This window comes from Echiichthys vipera, assembly GCF_963691815.1.
Source record: "Echiichthys vipera genome assembly, chromosome: 17".
NCBI classification, from domain to species: Eukaryota; Metazoa; Chordata; class Actinopteri; order Perciformes; family Trachinidae; genus Echiichthys; species Echiichthys vipera.
In genome coordinates, this window is record NC_139842.1 from 20,382,776 (window position 1) to 20,410,565 (window position 27,790).

The following is a 27,790-nucleotide window of genomic DNA, read 5'->3' on the forward strand; positions in this document are numbered from 1 at the left end:
GGCCATTATTTAATATACACAAAATGGCTTTTTAATCTTGGTATTACCTCATTTAGTGATTGAGAAAGAAAATCTAACACCAGGGGAAATAATGTGAGGGCAATATATTCAATTTTAACAAATAGTTTTAGGATTTGGGGGTGCTGTAACAACTTTGGGGATTGCAACAAATAATGACCAGATTGTTTAATATTTTTATTTTTATTTTTATTATTATTATTATTATACATTCTTTATTTTCTAATTCATCTTTTTCATCTTATTTTTGAGCATACTGTTATTATAAAGTTTGTTTCATGCAATAAAATGGGAATCTTATTGCATGAATTATATCCCTGTTTTTATGTCTATTTTCCCTTATTGTAAAACACTTTTTGTGGCATTTTCTGTGTGAAAGGTGCTATGAAACTTATTATTTTTGTATTATTGTTACTATTATTATTCAGTGAGTTTTTATTTTCTATCTAATGTATTCTTTTTAATTTTTTTTTAAGGTTTTTACTGTTTATTTCCCATCTTTGCATTAATCATGACATTCTATCCCTGTATATAATATATATATATATATATATATATATATATTCCCCTTACTGTAAAATACTTTGTGCTGTAAAATACTTTGTGCTAAAATTATTGATTTTTTTATTATCATTATTAATTGTATTTAATTAAAAAAATAAATGTATTAATAATCCATAGAGTGTGGTCTATACCTACTCTGTAAAGTGTCCTTAGATAACTTTTGTTATGATTTAGCACTATAAATACAATTGAATTGAAAATTGAATTGAATTGTATTTCATTATTATGCCGAGTATTTACCACCATCACTTCATGAATAAATATCCAGTGATAAAACCAGCCACCTTGGGCAGATCTGACCTTGCGCGTAATCCTCAGGTCTTGGAGTCAGTGCTCTTATTTTGAAAGTCTATTCTGTTGTACTTCCTTTTCTGATCTGGTAAACTCGGGCAGGCTGGTCACTGCTGACAGCCGCTCCTGTCGAGCCGGGGGGAGGTGGAAGGGGAGTGGATCCAGGCACTGTGGCTGATAGCAGCTTCTTCTCCACCGTGCTTATCGCGCAGTGTCCAAACTTGAGGGGGAATGTTGCGATTAAATCAATAAACTTAGATCTCCTGTTCCCAACTTCTCCTCCAAAACAAGGTCCCCTTCTCTGCGTGTCTCTGCCGAGAGGAAGCAAAACTGTGGGAACAGGTTCATGCATTGTTTGTTTTTCTTTTTAAAGGTTAAAATATGTTGCACTGGATTTTTACAGCATCCTAGTCTACTTTTTTTTTTTGGTCTTGCATCCTGCATCTGCTATCGCCCTGGCAACCGGAGCAGTCCTCTCCATCCTCCTCCAGAGCTCCAGCCTCTGAGAGAAATCCAAAACCCGCCTTTAGACGCGCGTCCTCCACGTGGAAGCGGGCTGTTTTTCTCCACAGGTGGCGCTTCAGATTTTTTGTTTTATCTATTTTTTATTTTTTTTTAAAAACACCAGTAGGGGTTCATGTGTCGGAGAAGTCTTTTCTCTCAGCACCAAAATGCCTGTGAGACGCGGTCATGTTGCGCTGCAGAACACCTACCTGGACACGATCATCAGGAAATTCGACGAGCAAAGTAAGTGCACATGAAATTTAACTAAAGTATGCACATTAGATGCTGTCACACAGTTCATCTCCACATAGCGACGATTAAATTGTTACAAATATGCATATTTTATTACTTTTAAACATACATATAGAGGATTTTGATAAGGGTGCTTTCAATTAATCGGATGCGTAAAAAGAGTTTGGCAACATGTGGTATTAAAGGGAGATAACAGTTCTGTCGGTCTCTGAAAAATAGGACAGGCTACATGGATATTTAGGGGAGACCGGGGGCAATTGTGACAAGGGATAATTGTCAAAGGAACCATTTCAGACCAGGCTGAACCATGCAACTCACTATGTTAACAACATTTAGATAATCCTTCATTATTCCCACACTGGGGAAATGCTCATTATTAATTGTATAACATATGATTAATTACACTGTTTTAATACATCGTTGAATGGATTTTACATTGTTTCAATTATATCTTTATTCTCAGGGGTTTATCGTAATTCTTGGTATTAATATTAGGTATATAGGTATTAAGTAACCTTATATAGGTATAAGTGTGGTGTTATAATCGCCCCTGCACATGATGTTACATTTGATTTCTGGTGTGACTCTAACATTGCTTGTTAATATTTAGAGCACAGATACAAGATACCTATATAAAATAGTATCCTAATAGTTCAAGAGCTTTTTGAGTAATGACTTAAAAAAAAAAAAAAGGTACAATGGTCTCCAGTCTCCTCTGTGTGAGGATTGTTAAACTAGAGCACCGTTGTGAATGGAACAGGGTTGGATGTACTTTTAAAGGTGCATAATGTGGGTAAAACCTTGTTAGTTTGGTGCCAAAGCATAATTTTGCATGTTAAAGTTGCAGTTACAAAAAAAGGCGACCTTTCATTTGAATGTAGACTCCTTTGTTGCCTGAACAGGTGTCACACTGACAGGCTTTTAATGGTACACTGGAAAAAAATGATGCTGTAAGCCTTCCCCGCTGCTCCTTTTATGTTTGAGGTGTTATTGCACCTGCGTGTGTGTGTGTGCGTGTGTGCGTGTGTGTGTGTGTGTGTGTGTGTGTGTGTGTGTGTGTGTGTGTGTGTGTGTGTGTGTGTGTGTGTGTGTGTGTGTGTGTGTGTGTGTGTGTGTGTGTGTGTGTGATCACCTGCTGTCTAATTTTAAAGTTCCATTAGCTCATATGTTCCACAGAGAGAGACCACCGCTCACACATTTGGTTCTTGTACATCATCTCACATTGCACATCAGTCATTTAGCCTTTTGTTGGTATAATTTGTTGTTTTAAAACGCTACAAAACATTTTACATAATGCAAAATAATCAACACAAAGGCTGCTTTTTCAGTCTACCTTTAAAGTCAGTTTCCCAAAATTCCCCCCTCTCCTACCTCACTACGGTCTAACAGTGTGTTGGACTGAAAATGACCCTGATCGGACATTCCACACATGAACAAATAGTTGATTGCTCTTAATTCAGGATAAATACTTTTGGTTAACTGAAGCCCCTTTTTAAAAAAAAAAAGACCCTGTTATGTAATGCCTCTACTGTATGTCCCTAAATGTGTGCACGCGCAGCCACATGCACATGCACGACCAGGTGAATGCACGTGCCACAGCGGTGCTGCTTAGCAACACTGTGACGATCCATGCTTCTGCATTGAGCCCCAGATAATGACTTTGGACAGGATGTGCTTTCCACCAGAGGAGCTCACCCATTTACTTTTGAGGCTGAGAGAGGGACTGAGGGAAGTGTCCCCTTCACTCATCTGTACAGGCAGCAGAACCCAGTTCCACACCGGGAAAATAACATTTAAAAAAAGGGCCAGTCAGAGGATATGTACTCTACATTCAGCTCACCTAACTCCTCCATTAGCAGCCTTCGAACAGAACGGTCCTACTTCACGTTCATGGTGGACGATGTTTTGGCATGCTGATGCAGATTTCCATGTACAGTCATCAGTAACAGGAACTGGATGGTATATGAGCTCGGAATTACTATTGCGGATTTATTTAAGGAGTGCAGAAGAGTTAATACTCAAAAGGTTGACATTGCATGAAAAAAACGTGACTTTGGTCCAGTTTCCAGTGGTGAAAAAAGTGTTCAGATCCTTTACTTCACTACTGTAAAAGTAAAGTAGTAAAAGTCCTGCATTTACAATCCTACTCAACTAAAGTACAGAAGTATTGTGAGCTGAAAAAGTATTAAAAAAAAAAATCAAGCATCATTTGTTAGATAAGAAATTAGTTTAATTTCTCAAGCTTTTTTCTAATGTTTGCTTCTTTGTGTTTTACCCATTTGGGGCTCAAATATGAAAACTAAACAGAGGATTTTAAAGTATTTAGGGTGCAAATTTTACCGCAACTGTCTAAATAAATAGGGTATTTACAAAATGATTTTTTTTTATTTTAAAAAGTGCATTGTTATACTATTGTATATATCTTGCACTGATGCTGGCATCATTTTAGTCTGTACAGTTGTTTGCTTCTTTTTGCATTGTTTTTATTGTTGTTGATTTTGTTTTGTTTCAGTTTCTTGTGTACAGCTACCCTCTGTTAACCTGACTCCGCAAGATGTATTGATTCGCATAATTCACATTTGCTCAGCATATCCATCTGGGAACTCTTGTTTGGAGATCTTTTGGGAAGGGGCGAAAATACTGGATGCTGATTGGATATACCATCTGTCCATCACCAACATATGGGCAAAATCAACCAATCAGATCAACGAAGCGTATGACATAATAACAGCGCGTAGAGGGAAAGCTAAGAATGTAAACAACATGTCAAATATGCATATTTTATTACTTTTAAACATACATATAGAGGATTTTGATTAGAATGCTTTCAATTAATTAGATAAGATGACAAGAGCGTACACAGAGTTTGGCAACATATGGTATTAAAGGGAGATAACAGTTCTCTCAGTCCCTGAAAAATAGGACAGGCTACATGGATATTTAGGGGAGATAAGGGGCAATTGTGACAAGGGATAATTGTAACATTTCAAAGAAACCCTTTCAGACCAGGCAGAACCCTGAAACCCACTATGTTACCAACAACAGTGCGTAAAGCTAAGAAAGGAAACAACATGTGGGTAAAGGATATCCGCCGTTTGTGTAATGGATAAAAGGGTAAAGCTTTAGCGAGCGGGTTGCTCGATAGCTGCGCTCATCTCATCCGTGGAAGCCACCATTTTGTTTACACTGAAAAATCGCTTCTTGTTTCGTCACTTAAATCCGCCTCAAAACCAACGCTGATTGGTTCGGTCGCTGGTCAAACTTCTCCAGATTTTCTCCTCTGCACGTTACCAGACTGATCTGCGAGTAAAATACAATGGAGCTCAGACATCAGGATGGTCTCACGAGGCTAACCCTATGTGCCCACAGGGTCAGATTTTTTTTCTTGAATTCAGATTAATATGCATATAATGTTAGTACGTAACCTTGTGCCAATCTGTGCGTTTATATGTAACATGATTGTTTGTGTGAGTATGTCAGAGACCCTCTTTAATTTCTGACATTGATGTGAACACCTCTTCCACCACTGCCAGTATAAATAGAGACAAAATTATGGAAACACAAAACAGAAAAGACAATAACATCATCCAGCAGTAGGCTCATTATATAGGGTAGATAATTAAAAGCTTTCACAGGTGGATGAATACAGTCTAATAAGGAACCAACCTGTGAATTCCCACAAGTGAGAGCAGGTATGTGACGCCACAGAGGCTCTTGTGTTAAAGTGGCCACCTGCTTCTCCTCAGTCCCCTGGGAGAAATGGTAATGGTATTAACATTAGCGTCATTATGGAGAAGTTGACGACAACATTAGCTCCACTTCAGCTGATTGTCGAGTGGAGAGACACTGTGACGGCCCACTTAAACATGTTTGAATCAATCAAATAGTGCAAGTGTAATTGTGTTGTATGCTCAAGATTTTGAAGCATAAGCAAATGAAATATAGAAGTGTTTTATTTAATAACTTCAACCCAAAGTCGCAGAGTATTCCTAAATCGATTTTTAAACTGGAATATGACGCTAAGTGTCTTTCCTCCCTCAGATCGCAAGTTTCTGATCGCCAATGCCCAGATGAAGAACTGTGGCATCATCTATTGCAACGAAGGCTTCTGCCAGATGTTTGGTTTCGCGAGGGCCGAGATCATGCAGCAGCCCTGCACCTGCCAGTTCTTGGTGGGGCCCGGCACCATGAAAAGCGCCCTGGCCCAGCTGGCTCAGGCCCTGCTCGGGTCCGAGGAGCGCAAAGTGGAGATCCTCTACTACGATAAGGAAGGTAAGGCACAGGAAGAAAGGAATGTTTGATACCTGGGTGGGAGCCTTCCAGCCTTCAGAGAATTTGACGTATTGGACATCTTGACTGTTATGAAAACAAATACTATGACCAGCACGGAAATTCACTGTATTCCAGGAACATACAGAAGGCTGTTAAAGTCCGAACTGACTCGATGAAGTCTTGTCTTCCTGTTCAGAATTAGATTTTTCCAGATTCTAGTCATAAAAATGAAACATGGAAAACTTGATTTATCAGGAAGAAAAAAGGTCTAAATCTCACGACACCACCTAGAGACCTGCCTGTTTTTTGCAGACTCTCCATGATCGTGATCAGTCATCACGAACAAATCAGAGTTTTATCATCAGGCTTGTTGTGTTCCAATACCAGGCAGACACACAGCATCATATCCTTGAGTCATGTTGTGGGGAAATTAGTCAATAAGGGTCAATCAAGAAAGATGAAGAAACAATAAGATCAGCTTTGTCCATGTGAGTTTATTCCAAATCATTTCCTTGCAAGGAAGCCCTCTGAAAAAACGCCTGCAAAAACGTCTCCCATCTTGAAGAGTGCCCCCAAGGTCAGGTTCTGTAGAGTTTAAATACAGATAGTGCAAAACAGCCCAGCTGGCATGACGTTTACGGAGCACAAGGGTGACTTGACCTGTGCCTTGAGTATCGCAGAGCGTTGAGGCAGTGAACAAGTGATCAGTGATCAGTTTGGACACATACAAACAAGCTCAAGATATTTATTAATGCAAAGATCTTTGGAGATGTCACCACAGAGAATCACATCTGTTCAGGCTGGAATCCCGGTGAGATCTGCTGATACAGAGTACACTTCTCCTTTATAGGTATAAGCAAATATCACACATCCACAGACAGTGTCCTTGAAGGCCTCAGCGCTCTTTCGCTTGTAGTTGCCCTATCTACTGACTGCTACACAAACTCCTTTTTATCTCTCCTCTGCACACACTCTCACAGTGGTTTCAAGGCTGAGAAACAAGCACCTACTGTCTGCGTAATACATGAAAATGACAATGAACACAGAGTATAAATGTATAACACCTAATGTGCTACTTTTACATCCACTCTTTAACCACCATAACAATCACCATATATGCCTGTGAATGTTGAATCACCATATATACGTATATACCATATATACCATATATACCATATATATACCATATATATAAACCATATATACGTATATCCTTCAACAAGAGTCATAATTATAAATTCCAGTCCCACTTGTATGGCAGGATAAAGGGAAGTATCTTCACAAGATAACCAGGGCTATACATTACATGCAAAGATAAAGAAAACGTCTGCATCATGAGGAGATAAAGAATGTGTTTTGTCCCGTGTTTTAAAACACAAAACATGTTAATTGTAAATCCCATCACAGTCACAAGTCAAGAATCAGGTGCGTTGCAGACAACAGAAGATTGTCCGTGTCAGACGTGTTGTCACTTATCAGAAATACTCTGTTTGGTTTAGGCGAAGGATGGCGCCTTGTTAGAGTTTACACCGCAGTTACGGAGCCCGTATGTGACTTGGTCATAAATAACTGAGTCTCTTGCAGTTTCCATGGATCTTCTGATGGTTTCAGCGACGGCCCTTGCCAACGGAAATTCCCAAATCTCGTTGTCTCTCCAGTTAGAAATGTTGTTGCCGTCTTTGTGTCACCCTTCTTCACCCCGGGATGTTTGTTTTCTTCTGCTTTTGCACCAGCTGCATGATAAAATATCATCAACAGAGCCACAATCAGCTGCTCTATTCACACAGACTTGGTACTCTGGAGCCGGCAGGATAAACACCTATAGATCTTCCTTCCAACTGAATTTAGACATTTGCATTTGCACATACAGCTCGGCTGGGTAATGTCTCAGTAATTTCAGGTTTGCAGTGCATGTGTAAAGAGCTTTAATCTCTTCTTAAAAACCTGTTCCTGGGATGGGCATTTGGTTTGCCTCTCCTGTTCTGCCATATTGGTTTTTTGGTACAACATTAATCCCTCCTCAACAATCTTTCCCATGCTTCCTTTCCCCTCCTGCACATTTATTAAGTGCAAAATGTTGATTTAAGAAAAAAAAATGATGTGCAACAAAATTATAATTATAGTCTGGGACATTAGAAGGAAAGAAAACTGTAGAGACGTAAAATTGATGGTGATATAAGAATTCCAGTAAGAGAACAGAGTGAAAGAACACAAAGAAATAACAGACGTGACAGACATTTAAACTTGGCATCTGTGGCATTTTACCGAACGTTCCCTCCTCTCAAAGCTTCATTTCCTCTTGACTGATTTAATCTTAATGCTCCCCACCGGCTGCAGACTGACCTGTGCGACTGTTTAATTCCTACTCCACCTTTCATCCGTCACTTGCACAAAGTCACTGAGGCAGAAACACACGACGGAGCCACAAAACACATTTGCTGTCTAATTACACACAGTACACATACAGTACCCACACATGGCTTGCTACTTTGGATATTTGGGCATGGGGTGTGCAGTCTAGAGTGCTGTTGTCATGGAAATGCCAGCTCAAATCCACAAAGCATCTACAGTATTTGTTTTGTCTCATGCGTCTTGCTGTGCTTCCAGACTGTACGGGCAGACTTTCTTTTTTTTTTTTTGCAAACAAGTGGATTCAGCTTCTCTCACAGGCTGATTTTTTTCAGACTAAATTCCTGTTAGAGTGTTTTTTCTCTTTAGATTGGATGTGTGAATGGGACTGAATGCAGGCACTGTGTGGACATACGGTCCTCTGCATGTAAGTGTGTGATTGTGGTGATCTGACCTCTCCCCCCATTTCTATTCTTAGACCACACTGATTGCAGAGTGAAGTTAGACCTGACGGAAGTGTGGCTCATTTAGCCTTAGTTTAAACCTTTCAGTGTTTCGAATCCGTCCCTCTGTTTTACCCTTTAAATCCCTCTCTGTCTCTATTCTTTTATCGGTACCCTGTCCATATATGTGTAAGGGGGTATAGCTCAGTGGTAGAGCATTTGACTGCAGATCAAGAGGTCCCTGGTTCAAGTCCAGGTGCCCCCTACTCTCCTATTAAAGTTTGTTCCCTTCTGTGTCTAAAGGGACCTGCAGACCATGCCTGGTGGACGTTGTCCCTGTAAAAAACGAGGAAGGTGTTGTCATCATGTTCATCCTCGACTTCCAGGAGCTCATTGATCCTGCCGCCAAGAAGTCCGGCCTCAGACAGAGAGTCACTCAAGGATTGATATACTGTAAAGCCTTTTCACACATGTCTTATACCTTTACTCGCATAATGTGCTTTCAATTTTAGAGAAGCTGAATGTTTCTGCTGCTGGGATAAACTGAAACAGCAACTGTAAATATGAATTACTGCACAATCATATTTTGCAGTTTGTGTCACACCATCATAGAGATCAGTGTTGACATTTTAATTATTAACTCAAGCATGCTATTAGTTTCCAGTCACGCACATAGTAGAAATTACCAGCTGACAAAGATTCTCAGCTAGAATTTTTCAGATACATGTACATATAAACGCATTATTTAAAAGAAACTAATCCAGGAGAAAGTGTCTCCCAAAATGTATTTCTTCTAAAAGAAAATACTGCATATGAATATGATTTGCAGCAGATAAAGTTAGAGTCTTCATTACGGCTGAGATGAACACAGACTTTCCCTCTAAGGTCAGAATCGCAGGTTGAAGATGAGGCTGCCGGTGCTGCGGTCCATGAGACGACCTTCACTTTCCAAAGATCAGTTTGAAGGAGTGGTAGTGGACTACCTGCAGGTGAGGTGGTGTACACACACACACACACACACACACACACACACACACACACAAACATACTGCAATGCGGTATGTGTAGGCTTTTTTCTCTTGTTAAACTATAACCATTAAGTATGCTCTGTGCAGTTTCACATTTACTCAAATAGCTGAGAATTGTTTGAAATTCAAGGATTTATTTCGCGGCTCGAAGGACCCCAGCGTGTAGAAAGAGGGGGAAATAATCTACCATTGTTGGGTTCATCTTTCATACTTCTGTTTAGAGTTCTCTTGTGTTTTGACGAATCACTTCTTGTGAGAAAGTATTTCCTGACTGCGTCCAAACCAGACACCGGAACTGTATTTGACTGTTTGGCAGGGATGAGACATTCCTTTCTGTTGCAGGTCTACTTTATTTTGTATAAGCTATAAAGTTTGATATGCAAGAGAAGAAAAAAAAGTGTGTTATGTTTTGTTTTTGTATACCTAAGACGTGGCCTCCTGCTCTCTGTCCTTGACAGCCAAACAGCGAGGATGTCCCCCTCAAAGAGTTTCGGATCCCTTCCAAGGAAAGCTGCATGCAGTCTGAGACGGAAGCTCTGATAGAACAGGACCTGGACCCCCCCTCCCCTGCAGCCCAGTCCTCCACCAAGCGGCGCTCCTTGCTGACAGACCGCCTGGACCCCGGCAACGCCTTCTCCAGGGGGGTGTTACCTCGTAGCTGCTCTCGGGACAGCGTTCGGAGCCTCAGACGCGCCTCGTCACTGGACGACATTGACGGCATGAGGGCAGAATGGAGCAGTCGACCTGGAGACTCCCGAACCAACAGCAGTGAGTGTCTGATGGATGAGATTAGGTTAAAATATAAAATTATATAAATATTATTACAGCAAGCCGTCAGAGGAAAACTGAAGTATCTTTACAGTACATCCTTTCATCATATTAAAGTGTAATTCCGGTGCAAAATCACCCCATGGTCTTTTTCTGAAGTTACATACATCAAATAAGCCATAGAGACAGTTTTTTTGGTGTGTGAACTATTAACGGAGAAATCCTGGAGAGTCGCTAACAGTCGGACGTGGCTAACAGTGGCTGGCTCAGGGCAGTACGGTGAAGGCATTAGAACGTCTTTTTTAACCACTAATAGGCAAGGCAAGCTTATTTGTATAGCAAAATTCAACAAGGTAATTCAAAGTGCTTCACATAAGCATTGGGAAAATAACACATAAAACATATCAATTTAAAACACATAAAAGGTCATTTAAAACATATTAAAGATTGTTACAGTTACAGAAGTTACGGTGCAGTTTACTGAAAAGCAGCGGCAAATAGAAAAGTCTTCAGTCTTGCTTTAAAAGAACTAAGAGTTGCAGTTTTCTGGAAGTTTGATCCACATATGTGGAGCATAAACACTGAACGCTGCCTCTCCATGTTTAGTTCTGACTCTGGGGACACGGAGCAGACTTGTCCCAGACGATCTGAGAGGTCTGGATGGTTCGTAGCTGCTCAAAATTCTGCTGAAAATAACAGCAACCCTCTGCAGTAGCATGAGAAGAGTCCCTACACATTAAACGAAGCACCAACAACATAGTTAGAGAACCAGGAGTTTATTAAAAGAGTGTTTTAAAGACTTCCTACTGGCCCCTGTACCAGCTCCTCTCGTAGTAAAGTCCATTCAAGTGGATTACCAAAGTCAATCCCAATGGAAGGAGCCCATTGGGGCTTTGTTTTCTGTGTAGGGACTCTTCTCATGCTACTGCAGAGGTTTGCTGTTATTTTCAGCAGTATTAGTGGTTAAAAAAGACGTTTTAATTCCTTCACCGTACTGCCCCGAGCTAATCACTGTTAGCCACATCCGGCTGTTAGCGACTCTCCCGGATTTCCCCGTTAATAGTTGATAAACGAAAAAAACTGTCTCGATGGCTTATTTGATGTATGTAAGTGAGTAAAAAGACCATGGGATGATTTTGTGCCGGAATTACACTTTAATGAATCCTTTCATCATGTTAATGAAATATATTGACTATTAACATTTCATTTCATCCAATTAAATGCCTGACAGCAATTAAACACTGTATCATTCGAAATCATATTTCACCAAGCATGAAACATTATCCACGTTTTGCTCGGATTCAATAAAATAGAAAAAATTACAAATGATGTACAAAGCAGCAAAAACTGCAATCAGTTCACGGCACGATTCACTGTGTGAGTCTTTACTTTTCTATCAGACAAGAACAGACAGAAATAGAGAGAGATATGAACGATCACGGCTCTCTAACATCCATAACACAGAGAGCGTCACAGAGAGCGTCACTCGGAGCGCTTGCAGCCGCCTGATGGTCGAACAGGAATCAATCTGTCAGTGTGTGTGTGTGTGTGTGTGTGTGTACGTGTGTGTGTGTGTGTGTGTGTGTGTGTGTGTGTGTGTGTGTGTGTGTGTGTGGTGTAAAGTCCATTTGTGGCAAAATTGCTGCACCTCTCCCTCTTCTCTCGGGGGAAGTATTTTGTGAGGAAACTATATTTTTCGTGCAGGTTCCAATCACACTCTGCGCTCTCACTCTGTCCATCACATTTTCTTTTGTTTTCACCATCCCTTGCACGTCCATCAGTGTCTTTGAGGCTGAGGGGAGATGCAGTTTGTCCTGATTCCCTAATATTACGTCTCTGAAAACATTTTATCTGTAGTAAATATTTGATTTTACATTTGGTTATGATTCGACCTTCAAACCTTTACACTTTTAGATTTAGATGTACATCATAGCTTCTGTTTTAGTTACAATTTCACATCGCATCATGTGTTTCTACAGATCTGAAGCCCAGCGCACTGAACTCCACGTCGGACTCGGACCTGATGAGACTTCGGACCGTCGGCCGCATCCCTCAGGTCACTCTCACCTTCGGCTCGGACCGGATGAGACCTCCTTCGCCCACTGAGATCGAAATCATCGCACCCAGCAAGGTTAAAGAACGAACCCAGAACGTCACCGAGAAGGTCACTCACGTCACCCAGGTAAGACGAGTCCTTTAACAGCTCAGTGGAAAAAGAGAGACGAAAAATCTTTCCTTTTTTTGTGCGTTTTGTTCTCGCTCAGTCACTCTGTGGTCAGAGTTGTTGGTTGCTTAAACATTTTTCTTAATTCGAAATGTACCGTCAGATGGTTCCACCTGTGCACTTTTCCTTTATGTCATAGTTACTGCCCTAAAACTGTGATCCCTGCTTTCTATCTTATTTTCAAAATTTGCAATAACTTTGAGCTGAGAGTCTGTAAAATCAAAAAGGACCGATGTTCAATGTTCTATTCATCATTTTGCCTGATGAAAAGTTAATGGATGTGCCTGCGCCCACAGAACAACTGTTAAAGAGTACAATAGAGGAAAAAAAGGTCAGCTGAAACCTGACAAAACCTTACATCACTTCTGTTTCTTAATACAAGAACAAGATGTGCCCACGAGGTGAGATGATTCCACTTGTTCTCAGTTTTGCTGTTTTTTTAAGGAGTTTTCTAGAAAGGTATCTATAGCGTGTTGACGCAGAATAAGGCAACGCTGATCTTTGTGTCTCTGTGCATTATGTTGTCCAGTTGTCCGTCTGTCCGTCCCATTGTTGTGAACGAGATATCTGAGGAGTGCCTTGAGGGATTTTCTTCAAATTTGGCACAAATGTCCTCACAATCTCTCTATAGACCCAAGAATCCATACGCTAATTATGACGACATTTCACACAAATGATGAAGTGATGACATTTTATATCCAAAAAGGTCAAACGTCATCTTCACGTGACATCATAATGTTTCATAACTCATAAACAGAAGAGGAGACATTTGGTCAAATACTGAATTATCACACATTATAACACTAATCTTCAAACTAAGCTGATTGTTTAGATCTTCCGTGCTGCCGGGTTGAAGATGTGTGTGAAGCATCTGCGTTTCACCAAAAAATACACTTAATACCTTTTTTTACATTCATTCAGTGTCTTCACTACATATATGTTTATGTACATCTGGACAGCTTGGATGCAAACTGCAACGCAGTAATTCCAGTTCTTGGAAATTACTTCTTGGTGAAATGATCAACCTGTTTACATATTTGTGTTTGTTTAGATTGATGGATTTCTAGGATTAATGTTGAAGCAATCCATACCTTTCTTGTATGTGTCAGTTAGAGCACTCAGCGCTTCCCCCAAAGTCCCACCCTCTTCCGCCTGCCTGACCTCTGACACTCGCTCCTCCCCTCACACATGGGTTGAGAGAGAAATGCTGCGTTCAAGTGCCATGGGAAGTCCGAAGTTTCGGACCTCCAACTGGGCAAAATGCACAGGAATATCTGTCAAAGTGGAACCTGCTACTATCGAATTTGGGGGAGATCAACCTACCCAAAATTCACTAGTAGTAGGTTCCACTTTAACAGGCATTCCAGTGCATTTGGCCTAGTTGGAGGTCCGAAACTCCGGCCATATGCTCATTAGGAGCATTTTAAGATTACAAAAGAAAAGTGTAAAAAATGCCAGAAAGGCAAGTTAAGTTAAAGTTAAGCCTAATATTTAGATATTTAGAGGTTGGGGTGACAAAGATTCACAGTGGTGTCTGCCAGCTGTTTTTCCTGAAAGGAAATGATTTCCATCACATCACATACTCCTCCTGTCAGCCTGTTGTCCATAATTGTAGTTGATCTCCTCGCACTGTCACATCCAGTCATCGTCTCTGCACATAAATAGCACTGACAAAAGATGTGTGTAAATGTTTTGTTGCTTCTGGCTCACTGAAGATGCTAAAAGACATCTGCAGTTTCAGGGTCAAAGTGTGGAAGAACAATCACACCTGAGGTGTGACATCTACGGCACAACACAACTCATCAGCCACCTGTCATCGCACCCTGGTGTCTGAGCACACACACACACACACACAGCAGTGGAGAGAGAAACACAATGGAAAAATGCCCAATATATGTCAAATTAGTCTTTTAAAGTCTGACTTAATAGTCCCTATTTGAGTGTTGAATTCTGACAAATGGAGACAATGAAATAATGAAGAGAAGATTAGAGCAATTGAATCATTACATACTCCTCTGCTCTTTGAGAACATCTTCTAAAAGCCTTTTAGTTAATGTTAAAAAAGACATTGTCTCGTTTAGGTGAAGCGCCCTTGTTTACATATTGTATGAGCTCACTGTAGCTTTTGTTGAATATTAAAGTATAACTCATTATTATACAGTTCGATGAATGTTGCGGATTACTAACCTGGCTATGACAATATATATATCGCCAAAACAATATATAAATTGCCTATTGTATATTTTTTTCTATAATGTTTCTATTGCAATTTAAAAAAAAACAGCAAGCCAAACAGGTTTACTGAAATATTTACGTGATTTAGATGCCACTTAACTGTCTGATCCTTGCACATTATGTTCATTTTTACACTAAGGTTTTTTAATAGAATGAGAAAATAAATAACAGGAGTATACAAAACTAGCCTTTAATATATGGTTATTTCATATAGACTATTAATTTATTGAATCACCAGAAAACACATGATATATATACTATACTATATTGAGATATGAAATGACCTATATTGAGTCATACAGCCCTACTAACCACAATATTTACCTCAGAAATATTGTGGGAAATAAGTCGTCTCAGAAACATGTAATAATGTAAGATGTGTGTGTGTGTGTGTGTGTGTGTGTGTGTGTGTGTGTGTGTGTGTGTGTGTGTGTGTGTGTGTGTGTGTGTGTGTGTGTGTGTGTGTGTGTGTGTGTGTGTGTGTGTGTGTGTGTGCGCGCGTGTGTGCGTGTGTGTGTGTGTATGTGTGTGCGTGTGTGTGTGTGTGCACGCATCACATTAACCCAGTTTATCTAAAGGGCTTCCACAGCGGTCAGTTGACTCTCTTCCTAACCAGTCTGAGCCAAAGAAGCTGTGTTTTTTGCCCTAATCAAACTGTTTGTTTGGCTTTTGGTTTGATAATTTATCAGGAAAGCTCAAAAACCTGTCAATACATTTAGAGGAAAATTGGTCTGTTGCCTTCATTGCTCATGGGGGTTGGGTGTCTGTAAATTAAACAGTGCGGTCTAGACCCGCTCTACATAAAAGTGTCTTAAGGATAACTCAGCACCGAGCCGACGTCCGCGCCACACGTCTGTGTGAAAGGGAAAACTGGCAGGGCGGAGCGCCACGCAGCAGTGATGATGAATCGACCCACGGGAGGGTCAAAAAGTGTCAAAGCAGCACTCAGAGTTTACAAGGTTATTAATAACTTACAGCAACATTGCGTGCAGAAGTCCACCGTCTCTTCCCCTCTCTCTTTTCTTTCTCTCCCTCTGTCAAACACGTGTGCCTGCAGCCTGTCGCCGTCCTCTCTGCTGACAGTTGTTTTACTTTAATGCATGAAGTTGGCATTTTGTGGGTCAACTTCAAGCTGTTGATTAACTGTGCGGAGCGGCTCACACACACTTGACACGACACCCCTTCTGCTTCCATAATGCCGGCGTTCTGTGTGGAATCACACGTGTGGCAGCTTTACACCACCTCTGGGGCTGTAAAACGGTGGATGCATCATTGTGACCATCACACCCTCTGGTCCCTTGAACTTTGTGGCATAGAGCAACCAAGGATTTCTTGGTTCAACATGAATCAATAAGGATAATTTTTACATGAGCCACCAAAATGTTTTCTGTATGCTTTTTAATATTTGATCAAATGTTCTTATAATTGGTGCCTAAATTCATGAAGGTTTGGTTGGTGCATTTGGACTCTGGTTTTTCCCCGTCTCCGGTCACTCAGCTGCTGGGGCAAATAAGCAGCTGCATGATTGGCAAGCTCCATCTCACGCAGTGCCAGCCTACAGTAGCTGCACCCAACAACAAACAACCCTGGCAACCTGCAATGCCGGCCACTATTGGCTGCTACAATGTAAACAGAACGTCACAGAAAGTCATTGTCAAACCCAAAACGCCCCATGGGTGTATTATTTTTGTATTTAAATATAGCTCTTAATGAAGATTCTACATATTCAACCTTTAAGTTTCTGAATCTCATCGTCTCTCCAGTTGCCGCCTTCTTCTTCACCGTTGGAGGTTTGTTTTCCTCCGCTGTTGGTCGCAGCAGGATATAAACTTCATCAACACGCCCATTCAACCTCTTTGAATACTCAGGGATAAAATGGTCTTTGCACCAGGGAGCTGTGAGGGTAAACTCTCTCTCAGACTTGCTGGATAATGTCAGATGATTTCAGGTTTGCAGTGCATGAGTGAAAGGGGTTAGAGATGACTTCAGCAACTCCCGGCGTTCCTGCAAAATGTGATTGCAGAATAGAGTGCAGGCATTTAAACTGCCATAACTCAGTATCCACGAGTCAGTACTTTGTAGGAATAATTGCCACTATCAGACATTCAGCATAATTGACTATGTGTATTTTAATGAAAATGGTGGATGGTATGAGTGCTTTCTCTCATCTGAATTAGTCTTTAGTTGTTGTTTTTTTTACATTTTTACATTTTTAGAGGATGTACATTAAGGAAAAACATTATAGAACACACTGATAAACCAACATAACAGGCATTAGCCTTGCATAGCTTCTGACAGTGTGTCTATTTCTAATTAGATGTGCATGCCATTTGCACAGTACTATTGCCCTATGTAATTGCTGCTGCCTTGGTGGTGGTGAGATCTCACTTCTTCACACCAGGGGAGAGAGTGGTAGCGACAGCCGGCAGCACACGGTGGAAGCAACAGGGGCTTCTGTGGCTCTTGGAAAAACTGACAGGACGAACAGAAGGCCTCCTCAAATGCCTGGCAGAACACTTGAGTTGTTATCTTGACTCCGCTGACGTCATGTACAAGTTCAGATAAAGAGCGTCGGCCCGTGTTAGCCGCAAAGACAGCGGAGTGGGTTGTCAGTGTTGAGTTTGTTGTGTTTCTGCTGGAAGGTTGAATGCAGTTATTGCAACTATCTGTCTCCTGCTGACATATCTCACATGTTTTAGATCTGTTTTTTTTAATGTAATGTTTATTTTTCCATCAATGTATGAATCTCCTTTATTTCGTGATTATTATTTCTTTCTACTAAGCATTGAAACAGATTCAATTAAATCAAGAATGATTTATTATCGGGACGCTTTTGCAGATCCTTTATCTTCTTTTATCGAAAACACTTCACTGTTAGAGTGCTGTCTTTTGTGTATGTGTGTGTGTGTGTGTGTGTGTGTGTGTGTGTGTGTGTGTGTGTGTGTGTGTGTGTGTGTGTGTGTGTGTGTGTGTGTGTGTGTGTGTGTGTGTGTGTGTGTGTGTGTGTGTGTGTGTGTGTGTGTGTGTGTGTGTGTGTGTGAAGTGGGATTTGTTTTGGATTTATTATGTGTATGCTTTGGCGTTCTAGCTGTCAAACACCATATTTACTGAAGTTCTTTAGATGGTTAGTTGATTCATTTTAAAGATTTTCTCCAGACTTAAAAAAAAGTGCTTTGAATAAAAAATAAATAAATAAAATACTGACAGTATTTCCCCTCTTCTTAATAAAATATGTCTTAAAAGAATCATGGTACGGATACACAAATGATGCATTTTTGCATTTTGCTGCATTCATGTGGTGTCGGAGTATGGGATACATTAGTTCCAGACTGTGAAAATTCACACTGCATTAAAACTGTGAGATAGGGCATGCCTTGGCGGAGGTCTGCTGTTGTAATGTCAGTATAGAAGGTAACTAGGCAGCGCTATCCTCGCTGCTGAGTGTGTGAGGATGTATGTGGAGATTGTGTAGGTGTGATCGCAGACTGTTAGTGAAGCTGTCTGTGAGAGCGGGGAGAGGTTCTGGTGAGATGGAGTTATGAAAGCGAGTAAAAAGGGCGACGGCTGTGAGACTATTGAGCGGCACTCGGTGGCTTGACGCTGATTCCAGTGACCTTGGCCTCTCGGAGCTAATGGAAGTGGAGGGCAGCGGGCGTGCTCTCTGTGCATCTATCAGACCTCTAACTGCCCTCAGAGTCACACCGCAGCTCTGTTAAAGCAGCTGTGCTACCACAGATGAATGTGGTTCCCTGAAAGTCAGGTTTTTTACGTCACAGTCATCATTGCTGGGGGATAAAAAAAACCATAGCAGTGGTCAATAACTTCACCAATGCAAGTTTTCTAAAGAAATATCACGTAGTTTGGTTTACGTGTAACTAAATCTATAAGCCAGTGGTTGCCTTTACTTTTAGTTATATGCCGTTATACAATAAAATTGTTAATTATCCTGCCTTTGTAATTGGATTTCGATTGGCAAAAAGGGAAAATGAAGGTTGTCATTGATCTTTGCTCATATTGATTTGTCTGCATAACATGAAGCGCATAGTGTGATTGACTAGACTGTAGCTTGTAAAAGACTGTAGAAAAGGCTCAGCACACTGTGAATAGTAGTGTGTGTGTGTGTGTGTGTGTGTGTGTGTGTGTGTGTGTGTGTGTGTGTGTGTGTGTGTGTGTGTGTGTGTGTGTGTGTGTGTGTGTGTGTGTGTGTGTGTGTGTGTGTGCGCGCGCGTGCGTGAGAGAGAGAGAAAGCAGAAGCGTGTTTATATGGTGCCCCCTGGCTTTGAATGAGCGTACAACAGGCGACTGTAGAGGTATTCAGTTTGTTTTGTAGAGAACTGTTTTTGAAAGGTGGAAACATGATTTTCACATTTTGTGGGCAGGAGTGTGTGTGTGTGTGTGGGGGTGTGTGGGTGTGTGTGGGTGTGTGTGGGGGTGTGTGGGGGTGTGTGGGTGTGTGTGGGGGTGTGTGTGTGTGTGTGTGTGTGTGTGTGTGTGTGTGTGTGTGTGTGTGTGTGTGTGTGTGTGTGTGTGTGTGTGTGCGTGCGTGTGCGTGTGTGTGTTTGCGCACGTCTGCAGGTTAAACAGGTTCATATTTCTAAAGTATAATCTTCTGAACAGCCCCCAAACTCATTATTCAAGAGCAGCCATCAACACGTTGAGGATGTTGCATGATTGTCCGCAAACTTTCTGTTAATTCCCCGCAAACATTCTTGTTTCTGCTTTGTTTAAATACAATCAATCTGGGACTTAACAAAAATGTAAAAACAAAACAAAACTGTCCAATAATGTAGAATAATTGACAGCTATTACAGCCATGTTTGGCTTAGGCAGGGTCACCAGTGTGGAAATTGCATTGAAACACAAACAACTTCTCACGTTAAGCACACAAATGCGTGCCTCGTTTATTTTTAACGATAATAATAAAAATAATTAAAAAAACGACATGGCTCAAAAAACTTGGTTCCTATGTCACGCACACATACTATTTAAAGGGACCACAATCCCGGGACAGCCATACTTACATGCATAACTGCATGTATATAATAATAATAATGATGTAACAATGTGTAAAACGACACTTGAGACCCAGGGTGAATTATGAAAGTCACACTCACTACAAGATATTCTTTCAAAAGTAAAAGCGCTACTCGGCCAATTTAAAAAACAAACTAAAATACTTTAAGTACAGCTGCATTCTTTGTGTTTTTCCTTTATTGTAAAAGGCAGCGGTTTGTGTGGTTTACAGTTGGGTTTCGCATCCCTAATCTGTACACAGTAGTCAGTGTTTAAGTTTACCTTCTCCTTGTTTTTGGCTGTAATATCTATTTGTGTTCAAGTACATTGAGAGTAACACAAACTGTCAAACTCCTGGTACGTGTCCACAGTAACTGCCTGTATCCACAGTGAAGAATAAACTGTACATCAGAGTGCTAAAGGAAAGCCACTTTGAGGAAGTGGATGCCGTCATTCATAGAGCCACTGGATGATTATTTTTATGTTTGAAGGAGGACCCCACGGTGAGGGCTGGGCTACAGGGAGGGAGGAGAGAGCAGGAGGGAGGGAGGGAGATACAGACGGATGGATAGGGATGTCCTCCCCCTCTCTCTCTCTCTCTCGCTCTCTTGCAGTCTCTTGTCCTGCTGTTTACCCTCCGGTGCACTTCAGCATGAGCTTCAAGCACAAACTGCAGCCTGTGAGTACCTCAGCCTTTACTGGGTCTCTCAAGTTTCCCGGTGTCCTCCTCAAACTCTCCCTTTCCTTTTTCAGCTCCGCTTCCCTGTTTGTTTTGTCTTCCTCTCTCTCTCCCCGTCTTCATCCTCAACCTCGTGCTTCCCCATTACCTACTGTAGCTCCACAGGTGAGCAACATCAGCTTTTGCCTATGCAACATGAGCTGATATTTATGTTGCTGAGACAAGGTCTCGTCCGTCCATTTGGACAGTTTCACAGAGTTTGTCCACAGAACCCGACAGATTAACATTTGCATTTTGGTATGGGTTTACTGAAGGAGCGTTAATTAATTGTGTTTTGTTAACGATCAGAGTGGAATGAGATAGGATGAGGAAGATGCACTGGCTGAAAAGTTGGATTTTATGTTTACTAAAGTTTGCAAGAAGAAATCATTGACTGAAATAAGTTACATATGAAATATTTTATACTTTGCATTGTGAGTTTATTCAAAACTCTCTCTTTGTTCGGTACTTGAAGCTTTATTTCACACTGGCTTTCATGGTATATATCCTGTTCAGTCTATTAGCTTCCCTTCCGTTCACACCTCAGCGGCCTGCTCAGTTATAATCTGTTCATTAGAAAGCCAGAGTACAGGTCACCGAGCTGTTGCGTGCAAACTGGTGGTGGCGGTTGTTCTCTGGTGGTCATTATGAAACACAGCTGTGCACAAAGTCAATAACTTAACATTGCTTGGATGAGTGAACTTTTGCTCGTGTTTACATTCTCATTACCGTGTTGTCTTTTCACATCTGTTCAGCCACGGTGGGCAGTTGCTGACACACAAAGATGGGCCAGGGGTTGTTGTCTATGGTCATAAAAGAACTGATTTATGGAGCATGAGCAGAAGCCAACTTCCTTCTGTCATTAAAGGCGATTTCATGTTCTAATGGGAAACTATGCAAGCCTTGGTGAAGAGATCTGACTTCATATTTTGCTCCCTGCTGTTTTGTTTACCAAATATGGCCATGAACACATTAAGTATAACTTTTTTTCATGTAGTACTTTGTCCTTTCGAGGCGATTTACTTCGTCTGACCACTGTTTTCATCTAAGCTGGGAAAGCGGAAAGAAACAACATTTTTCTATGTCTAAGTCTGAATAGACGATACGATGTTAGACTTTACTGATGCTTCCTGTGTGAGTTTAGTATTTTGCACTGCAGCTGCTCGTCATACCCGTCCGGCTTCTTTGGTCACGGTGAAAATGTCCATGATTATGCAAACCTAAATGCAAATGAGGGTCGTACCACTGTGGTGTTTTTGAAGAGATGGAAGGACAACAATCCACAAAGAGCATCTTTAACATGCTCTTAGTACATATATCAACATAATGTGCTTTAATTTTAAAATGCTTAACTTTTACTACGTTTACACGCTACTTTTCTGTATTTCTGGACCTAAAAGGGAGACTTTTGGAAGCATTACAGCTAGGCCCACATACCTTTTCACTTCTGTTGCATACTTGTGTGTTACTTTCAGTTCTGCGTCATCAGTTCAAGCAAAGAAATCTCGTCTTACTTTTCACCATTGCTGCTCTTCCTCTTAAGTGTTTTCTCTATTTTTAACAGCAAAGTAACGTAAGACAATCTGCTTCCTGAATTGTCTTGGATATATATTTATTTGTACCTTCTATTTATTCAGGGAAGTTTCTTTTTCAGGAAAACCCTGATCACTTTCACACAGCTGCAATTTCACACCTGGACGCTGCCCTGTCTGATCTGCTGGGCGCTGATCTCTGGGGTCTGATGGCCCTTCACCTCCTTGCTCAAGTTGGTAATGAGGGAGTCTCTAACCTAACTGTTTTCAAACATGTTAATATGGACTGTAATTTCTGACACTGAGCTAAAACGCCTGTGTGTGGACGAATCATTCATCTGCACGGCTCCAAATCGATGCCGGCACTTATTCTGGTCCACAATTGATCAAACTGTGGTCACATGGTGCAACAGAGGCAGGTGCGGCTGCAGTGGGCTCTTTAAAAACAGCAGTTAGGGATTTGACTCAGTAAAGTCCCTATGGTAAGCGGATAGAGCCACACAGAGACTCAGGTAGAGCTGCGGTTTTTGTAGAAGTCTGTCGTTTTTCCTGCAAGCAAGTGATGCAGGAGAGGAGATATCCACTTCACAGCAGGCAGGTAGGGTTGCAGAGGGTTTGGAGGAGCCTTCTCCTCTGCTGCTGTGGTAAATACCAGGATGAGAACCTGGACACAGAGGCTCTAATTGTCGTACCGGTCAGTGGGATCTTAATACTCATGGTTTTGCTGACTTGTTCACTGTTAACTTACTGCTTTGTGTTTGTCTGTCTGTTAATGCAATTAGACCAATCAGTCGTTGAGTGAACACTGGGTTTGTGTATTGATGTTTTTTGCCTTGCTAAACGTTGTTTTGGTTTAGTTCTGTGTGGACATTTTGTCCTTAATTTTATCCTGGTGAGAATCTTTTTGAGTGCTTGTGCTTGGTTTGGTTTAGCCCACGTCTTTATGAGTTTTAAGGGAAGACCCTGTGTCATTGTTCACATGAAGCTTTATTTCTTAAGATAAAACAAGTTAAACAAGGACCAAAGACAAAGACCTGCGAAAACGCTCCGTCACACACTTTGGGTGACGTAGCCTGTCACTGAAGGAGCTCTCCAGTGCTGTTAAAGTTCTCTGCAGGGGGTGGGAGTCATTCTCCATCATGGATGACAGCTTTGCCATCCTCCTCCTCTCTCCCAACCACTTCCACACAGTCAAGTGGGCTTCCCAGGACAGAGCTGGCCTTCGTGATCAGTCTGTCAGGGGATGAAGTATTTATTTGTTGCGATCTAGACCAATTTCTAATCTAACTTAAAGTTGTAATCCATAAGAGTTGAAATATGTTGTTTCCAGCCGTCTCCTTGGCGGTAAGATGTAATTGCAGGCGAGCCTGTTCTTTCAGAGCTCTAGATCTTGTCACGTTCAAAGTCAATATGTGTGTTGACTATTTATGTTGTTTATTGTTCTTAAGTAAACTTGACACACCTCTCCACTTCCGATCTGTCTGCTGTGCTCCTACGTTCCCCTCTTAAATCCATACACACTTCTGCCCTTACTATAAGCCTGACACAAGTTGGAAGTTCCTGATTTCTGATTACAAGTGAACGCAGCATAACTGTTAGTGAAGAGTACGACGACAGACCAACCGCTGTCAGCAGTGTCACTAACATGGTGGTGTATTTACATCTAGGGAGGGAATGTCACAACAAACATGGATATTGTATTACTTGGCAAAAAGGCAACAAGTGCTTTCATCAGTGGGTCATATGATAAGTAACACTTGTTTTAACTCAGTCTTTGATAGATAGGAACATAAAAGACAATTACATAGATGAAATGTTACGGAATACAACTTTAAGCCAAGCTACTGCCACAATAAGACACCACTTCCTACTTCCTGCAGCACCAAACTGTTTTGCTGGGAGGCTTTTATTGTGAAGCACCTGCAACAAGTGCTGAGTTTGCAACAACAATTTATATTTTTCAGCAGCACTCTCACTATAACTCACTGTCCATTGAATTTGTTGTTTTTGTTGGTTTGTTCAGCATAGTTGGTCAATAAAATACTTCAACATACAGATATGTGAATGTGAAAGTAAGCCAGTACCCTTATTATTTCAGGAGAACGTATGACTATTTATTATGAGTGTTGGCTGTTGTTGTGTAGGAGATTAAATGTTACAAGAGCAACAAGGTTGTTTTTAAACCACTGAAAACAACATATCTTCCCTGCTTTTCATGAAGTCTATACTGTTAACGCACAAGATAAAATGATGATGCAGTGCATGAATTTTAAACCTCATTTTAAAGAATAAAACCTCCTGACAGAAAAGTTAAACCTGGTAATGAAATCCATCTTTAGCTTATGATCATTTACAGGCCACTGAATAAAAATCGGTTTTGTTTTTAAAGAAAAGATCTCATCTCATCTCATCTTGAACCGCTTATCCGGGGTCGGGTCGCGGGGCAGCAGCTTTAGCAGGGGACCCCAAACTTCCCTTTCCCGGGCCACATTAACCAGCTCTAATTGGGGGATCCCGAGGCGTTCCCCAACCAGTGTGGAGATATAATCTCTCCACCTAGTCCTGGGTCTTCCCCAAGGCCTCCTCCCAGCTGGACGTGCCTGGAACACCTCCCTAGGGAGGCGCCCAGGGTTCATCCTTACTAGACGATCCCGAACCACCTCAACTGGCTCCTTTCAACGCAAAGGAGCAGTGGCTCTACTTCGAGTTCCTCACGGATGGCTGAACTTGTACCCGCGACTTTGTTCTTTCGGTCATGACCCAGCTTTCATGACCATATGTGAGGGTAGGAATGAAGATTGACCGGTAGATCGAGAGCTTTGCCTTCTGGCTCAGCTCTCTTTTCGTCAGAACGATGCGGTAGAACGACTGCAACACCGCCCCCGCTGCTCCGATTCTGCGGCCAAACTCACGCTCCATCGTCCCCTCACTCCTGAACATGATGATGTTGGATAATATTATATCGCTCTTTCTCACCATAGTGTTGCTGAATTATAAGCAATGTGCATTTTGTTGCATGTTTTCTTTTCTAATGGACAAACCTCCCAAAAACCTCGTAATCCTGATAACTTTATTCAGCTCAGTTTCCATAAAGTTCGCTCACTCTATCAGTCATGGATCCTCCTGTTCTGCCTCTATTATTATTAACATCCTCATCATCCTGTTCCTCTCTCCTCAGGTGTTGTCTCTTGGTGCCGACGTGCTGCCAGAGTACAAACTCCAGGCCCCGCGCATCCACAAATGGACCATCCTTCACTACAGCCCCTTCAAAGCGGTATGGGACTGGGTCATCCTGCTGCTGGTCATCTACACCGCCGTCTTCACGCCATACTCTGCCGCCTTCCTCCTCAACGAGGTGGAGGACGAGCGGAGGAGAACCTGCGGCTACACCTGCAATCCGCTCAACGTGGTGGACCTGGTGGTGGACGTTATGTTCATCGTGGACATCCTCATCAACTTCAGGACCACTTACGTCAACCACAACGACGAGGTGGTCAGCCACCCGGGACGCATCGCACAGCACTACTTCAAGGGATGGTTCCTCATCGACATCGTGGCCGCCATTCCCTTCGATCTGCTCATATTCCGCTCCGGGTCTGAGGAGGTATTTTACTGCTCCCAGTGTTGTCTGACAAAGATAAATCCACCTTTTTCACAACAAACAAAAAGTCAAACAGCAAAATCGGTTCCATTAAATTGTAATTCCGGCGCAATATCATCATGCTTTCCTGGACAATCTGCTACGGGTTTAGGGCTGTCCCAACAGAACAAAGGGGTCTCTAGCAATATGTTCTAGTGTAGCGCCTTTCGATTCTTCAGATCACTCGAGGGGCTATTACACTTCTTTCTGCATTCACCCACATTCTCACAAACATACATACAGGTCCAGAGATAGTCCGGAGTTTGTTCTGCTACACTGTTAGCCAGAGCATAATATAAACATCATCAATTCAACTCTGTGGACACACCAGAGAATAAGCGGCTGTATTCACATATGGGCTCACTCTGAAATTACCTGGACTTTGTGCTAGCCACGGTAATGCACAGTGCTGAACGCCATTTTTCTTTTGAACCAGTAGAATGATCACGACAAACACTTAAATATCCCTTCTACTTTCGTTTTATTTCTATTCATCAAAACGTTTCTGAGACTGAGCGTGCAGATTGATGTTCAGTATTTTTGAGATTAGTAAATGTTAGTGAGTCTGTCATATTGCACCCTTTGAAGTTATGCTTTTTCTAAAGATGATATTTTTGGCAGTTTTTCTAGCCTTTATTATACAGGACAGACAGGAAATGGAGTGAGAGAGAGGGGGAGACATGCAGCAAAGGCTGCCTCGAGGACCTTCAGCCTCTTTACATGGGGCCACTGCTCTAACCACTGTGCCAGAGGTCGCCCCGAAGTTATAGTTTTTGCTTTATTGTTTGTGTTGATGTCAATTCCTTGCATGCTGGAGCCTTCCATTAAAATCTCAATACACTTTATATCTGCAGGAGAATGTCTTAAAATTGATTAATGTCACTGGTTTCATCCTATTTCACACTGGCGCAAAAGTTTCCTTGTGTCACAAACATGAAGTCTGCTCTCTCTCCACCAGCCTCAAACAACCACTCTGATTGGATTACTGAAAACAGCCAGACTGTTGAGGTTGGTACGAGTGGCCAGGAAGTTGGACCGCTACTCAGAATATGGAGCTGCAGTCCTTTTCCTCCTCATGTGCACCTTCGCCCTCATCGCTCATTGGCTGGCCTGCATCTGGTACGCCATCGGGAACGTGGAGCGCACAGGCTCGGCCCGCATCGGAGGCATGAAGATCGGCTGGCTGGACAACCTGGCTGAGCAGATTGGTAAACAGTTCAATGACAGTGACGCAGCCTCGGGTCCTTCCATCAAGGACAAGTATGTGACGGCCCTGTACTTCACCTTCAGCAGCCTGACCAGTGTGGGGTTTGGGAACGTCTCACCCAACACCAACCCGGAGAAGATCTTCTCCATCTGCGTCATGCTCATTGGCTGTGAGTAGAGTGGAGTCTGGAGTCAGAGCACGCTCCAGAACAATTAAAATACCAACAGATTTAAAGAGGCTAGAGGGGAAGGTGAATGTGAATGTGTGACAGAATCAGTGTCGACTTAATATTTAGTGTTCATACTTGCATTTTCATGCTATAAAATACAAACATTCTGTGTTAACGTAGATATATGTAGAAGTTTGTTCAGTTTGAAATGTGAACCAGAACCAACTCCATGATGAGACACTGAAATGCACGGGAATGCAGAAACATTTAAATAACTTTGGGGCATCAAACCTCTTAAAGGCGACCCATTGCATGTATTGGATCACACATTATTGTAATCACAGATAGTTTTTTGTAGTGTTCCTGTATGAGGTACTTATCTGTAGGCAGTGTGTTATCAACAGTAGATAACACACACTGCCAGTGTGGAGAGGCAGGCAGGAGGACAGACAGAGAAAATAAGCAACGTTCTACTATTGACGGGGCAGCAGCTAAATACATTTTAGCCGCCTAAACAACTCAATATCAGTTTAAGTGAACGCTAGATTTACAATATTTTTGTC

General features: G+C 41.7%; 1 protein-coding gene across 1 annotated transcript in view; it reads left to right on the forward strand.

Annotated features, from left to right (window-relative positions):
- Positions 1-1,544: 1,544 nt before the first annotated feature.
- The window catches only part of kcnh6a (potassium voltage-gated channel, subfamily H (eag-related), member 6a), a gene marked incomplete at both ends in the record, with an annotated part of 34,281 nt that continues 8,035 nt past the window's right edge, over positions 1,545-27,790 (forward strand). The window contains 8 exons of the mRNA XM_083931699.1: positions 1,545-1,620; positions 5,671-5,901; positions 8,997-9,146; positions 9,579-9,682; positions 10,180-10,489; positions 12,469-12,671; positions 25,390-25,815; positions 26,810-27,227. Coding sequence (XP_083787825.1) covers positions 1,545-1,620; positions 5,671-5,901; positions 8,997-9,146; positions 9,579-9,682; positions 10,180-10,489; positions 12,469-12,671; positions 25,390-25,815; positions 26,810-27,227 — 1,918 coding nt within the window. The remainder of the gene's footprint in view (positions 1,621-5,670; positions 5,902-8,996; positions 9,147-9,578; positions 9,683-10,179; positions 10,490-12,468; positions 12,672-25,389; positions 25,816-26,809; positions 27,228-27,790) is intronic.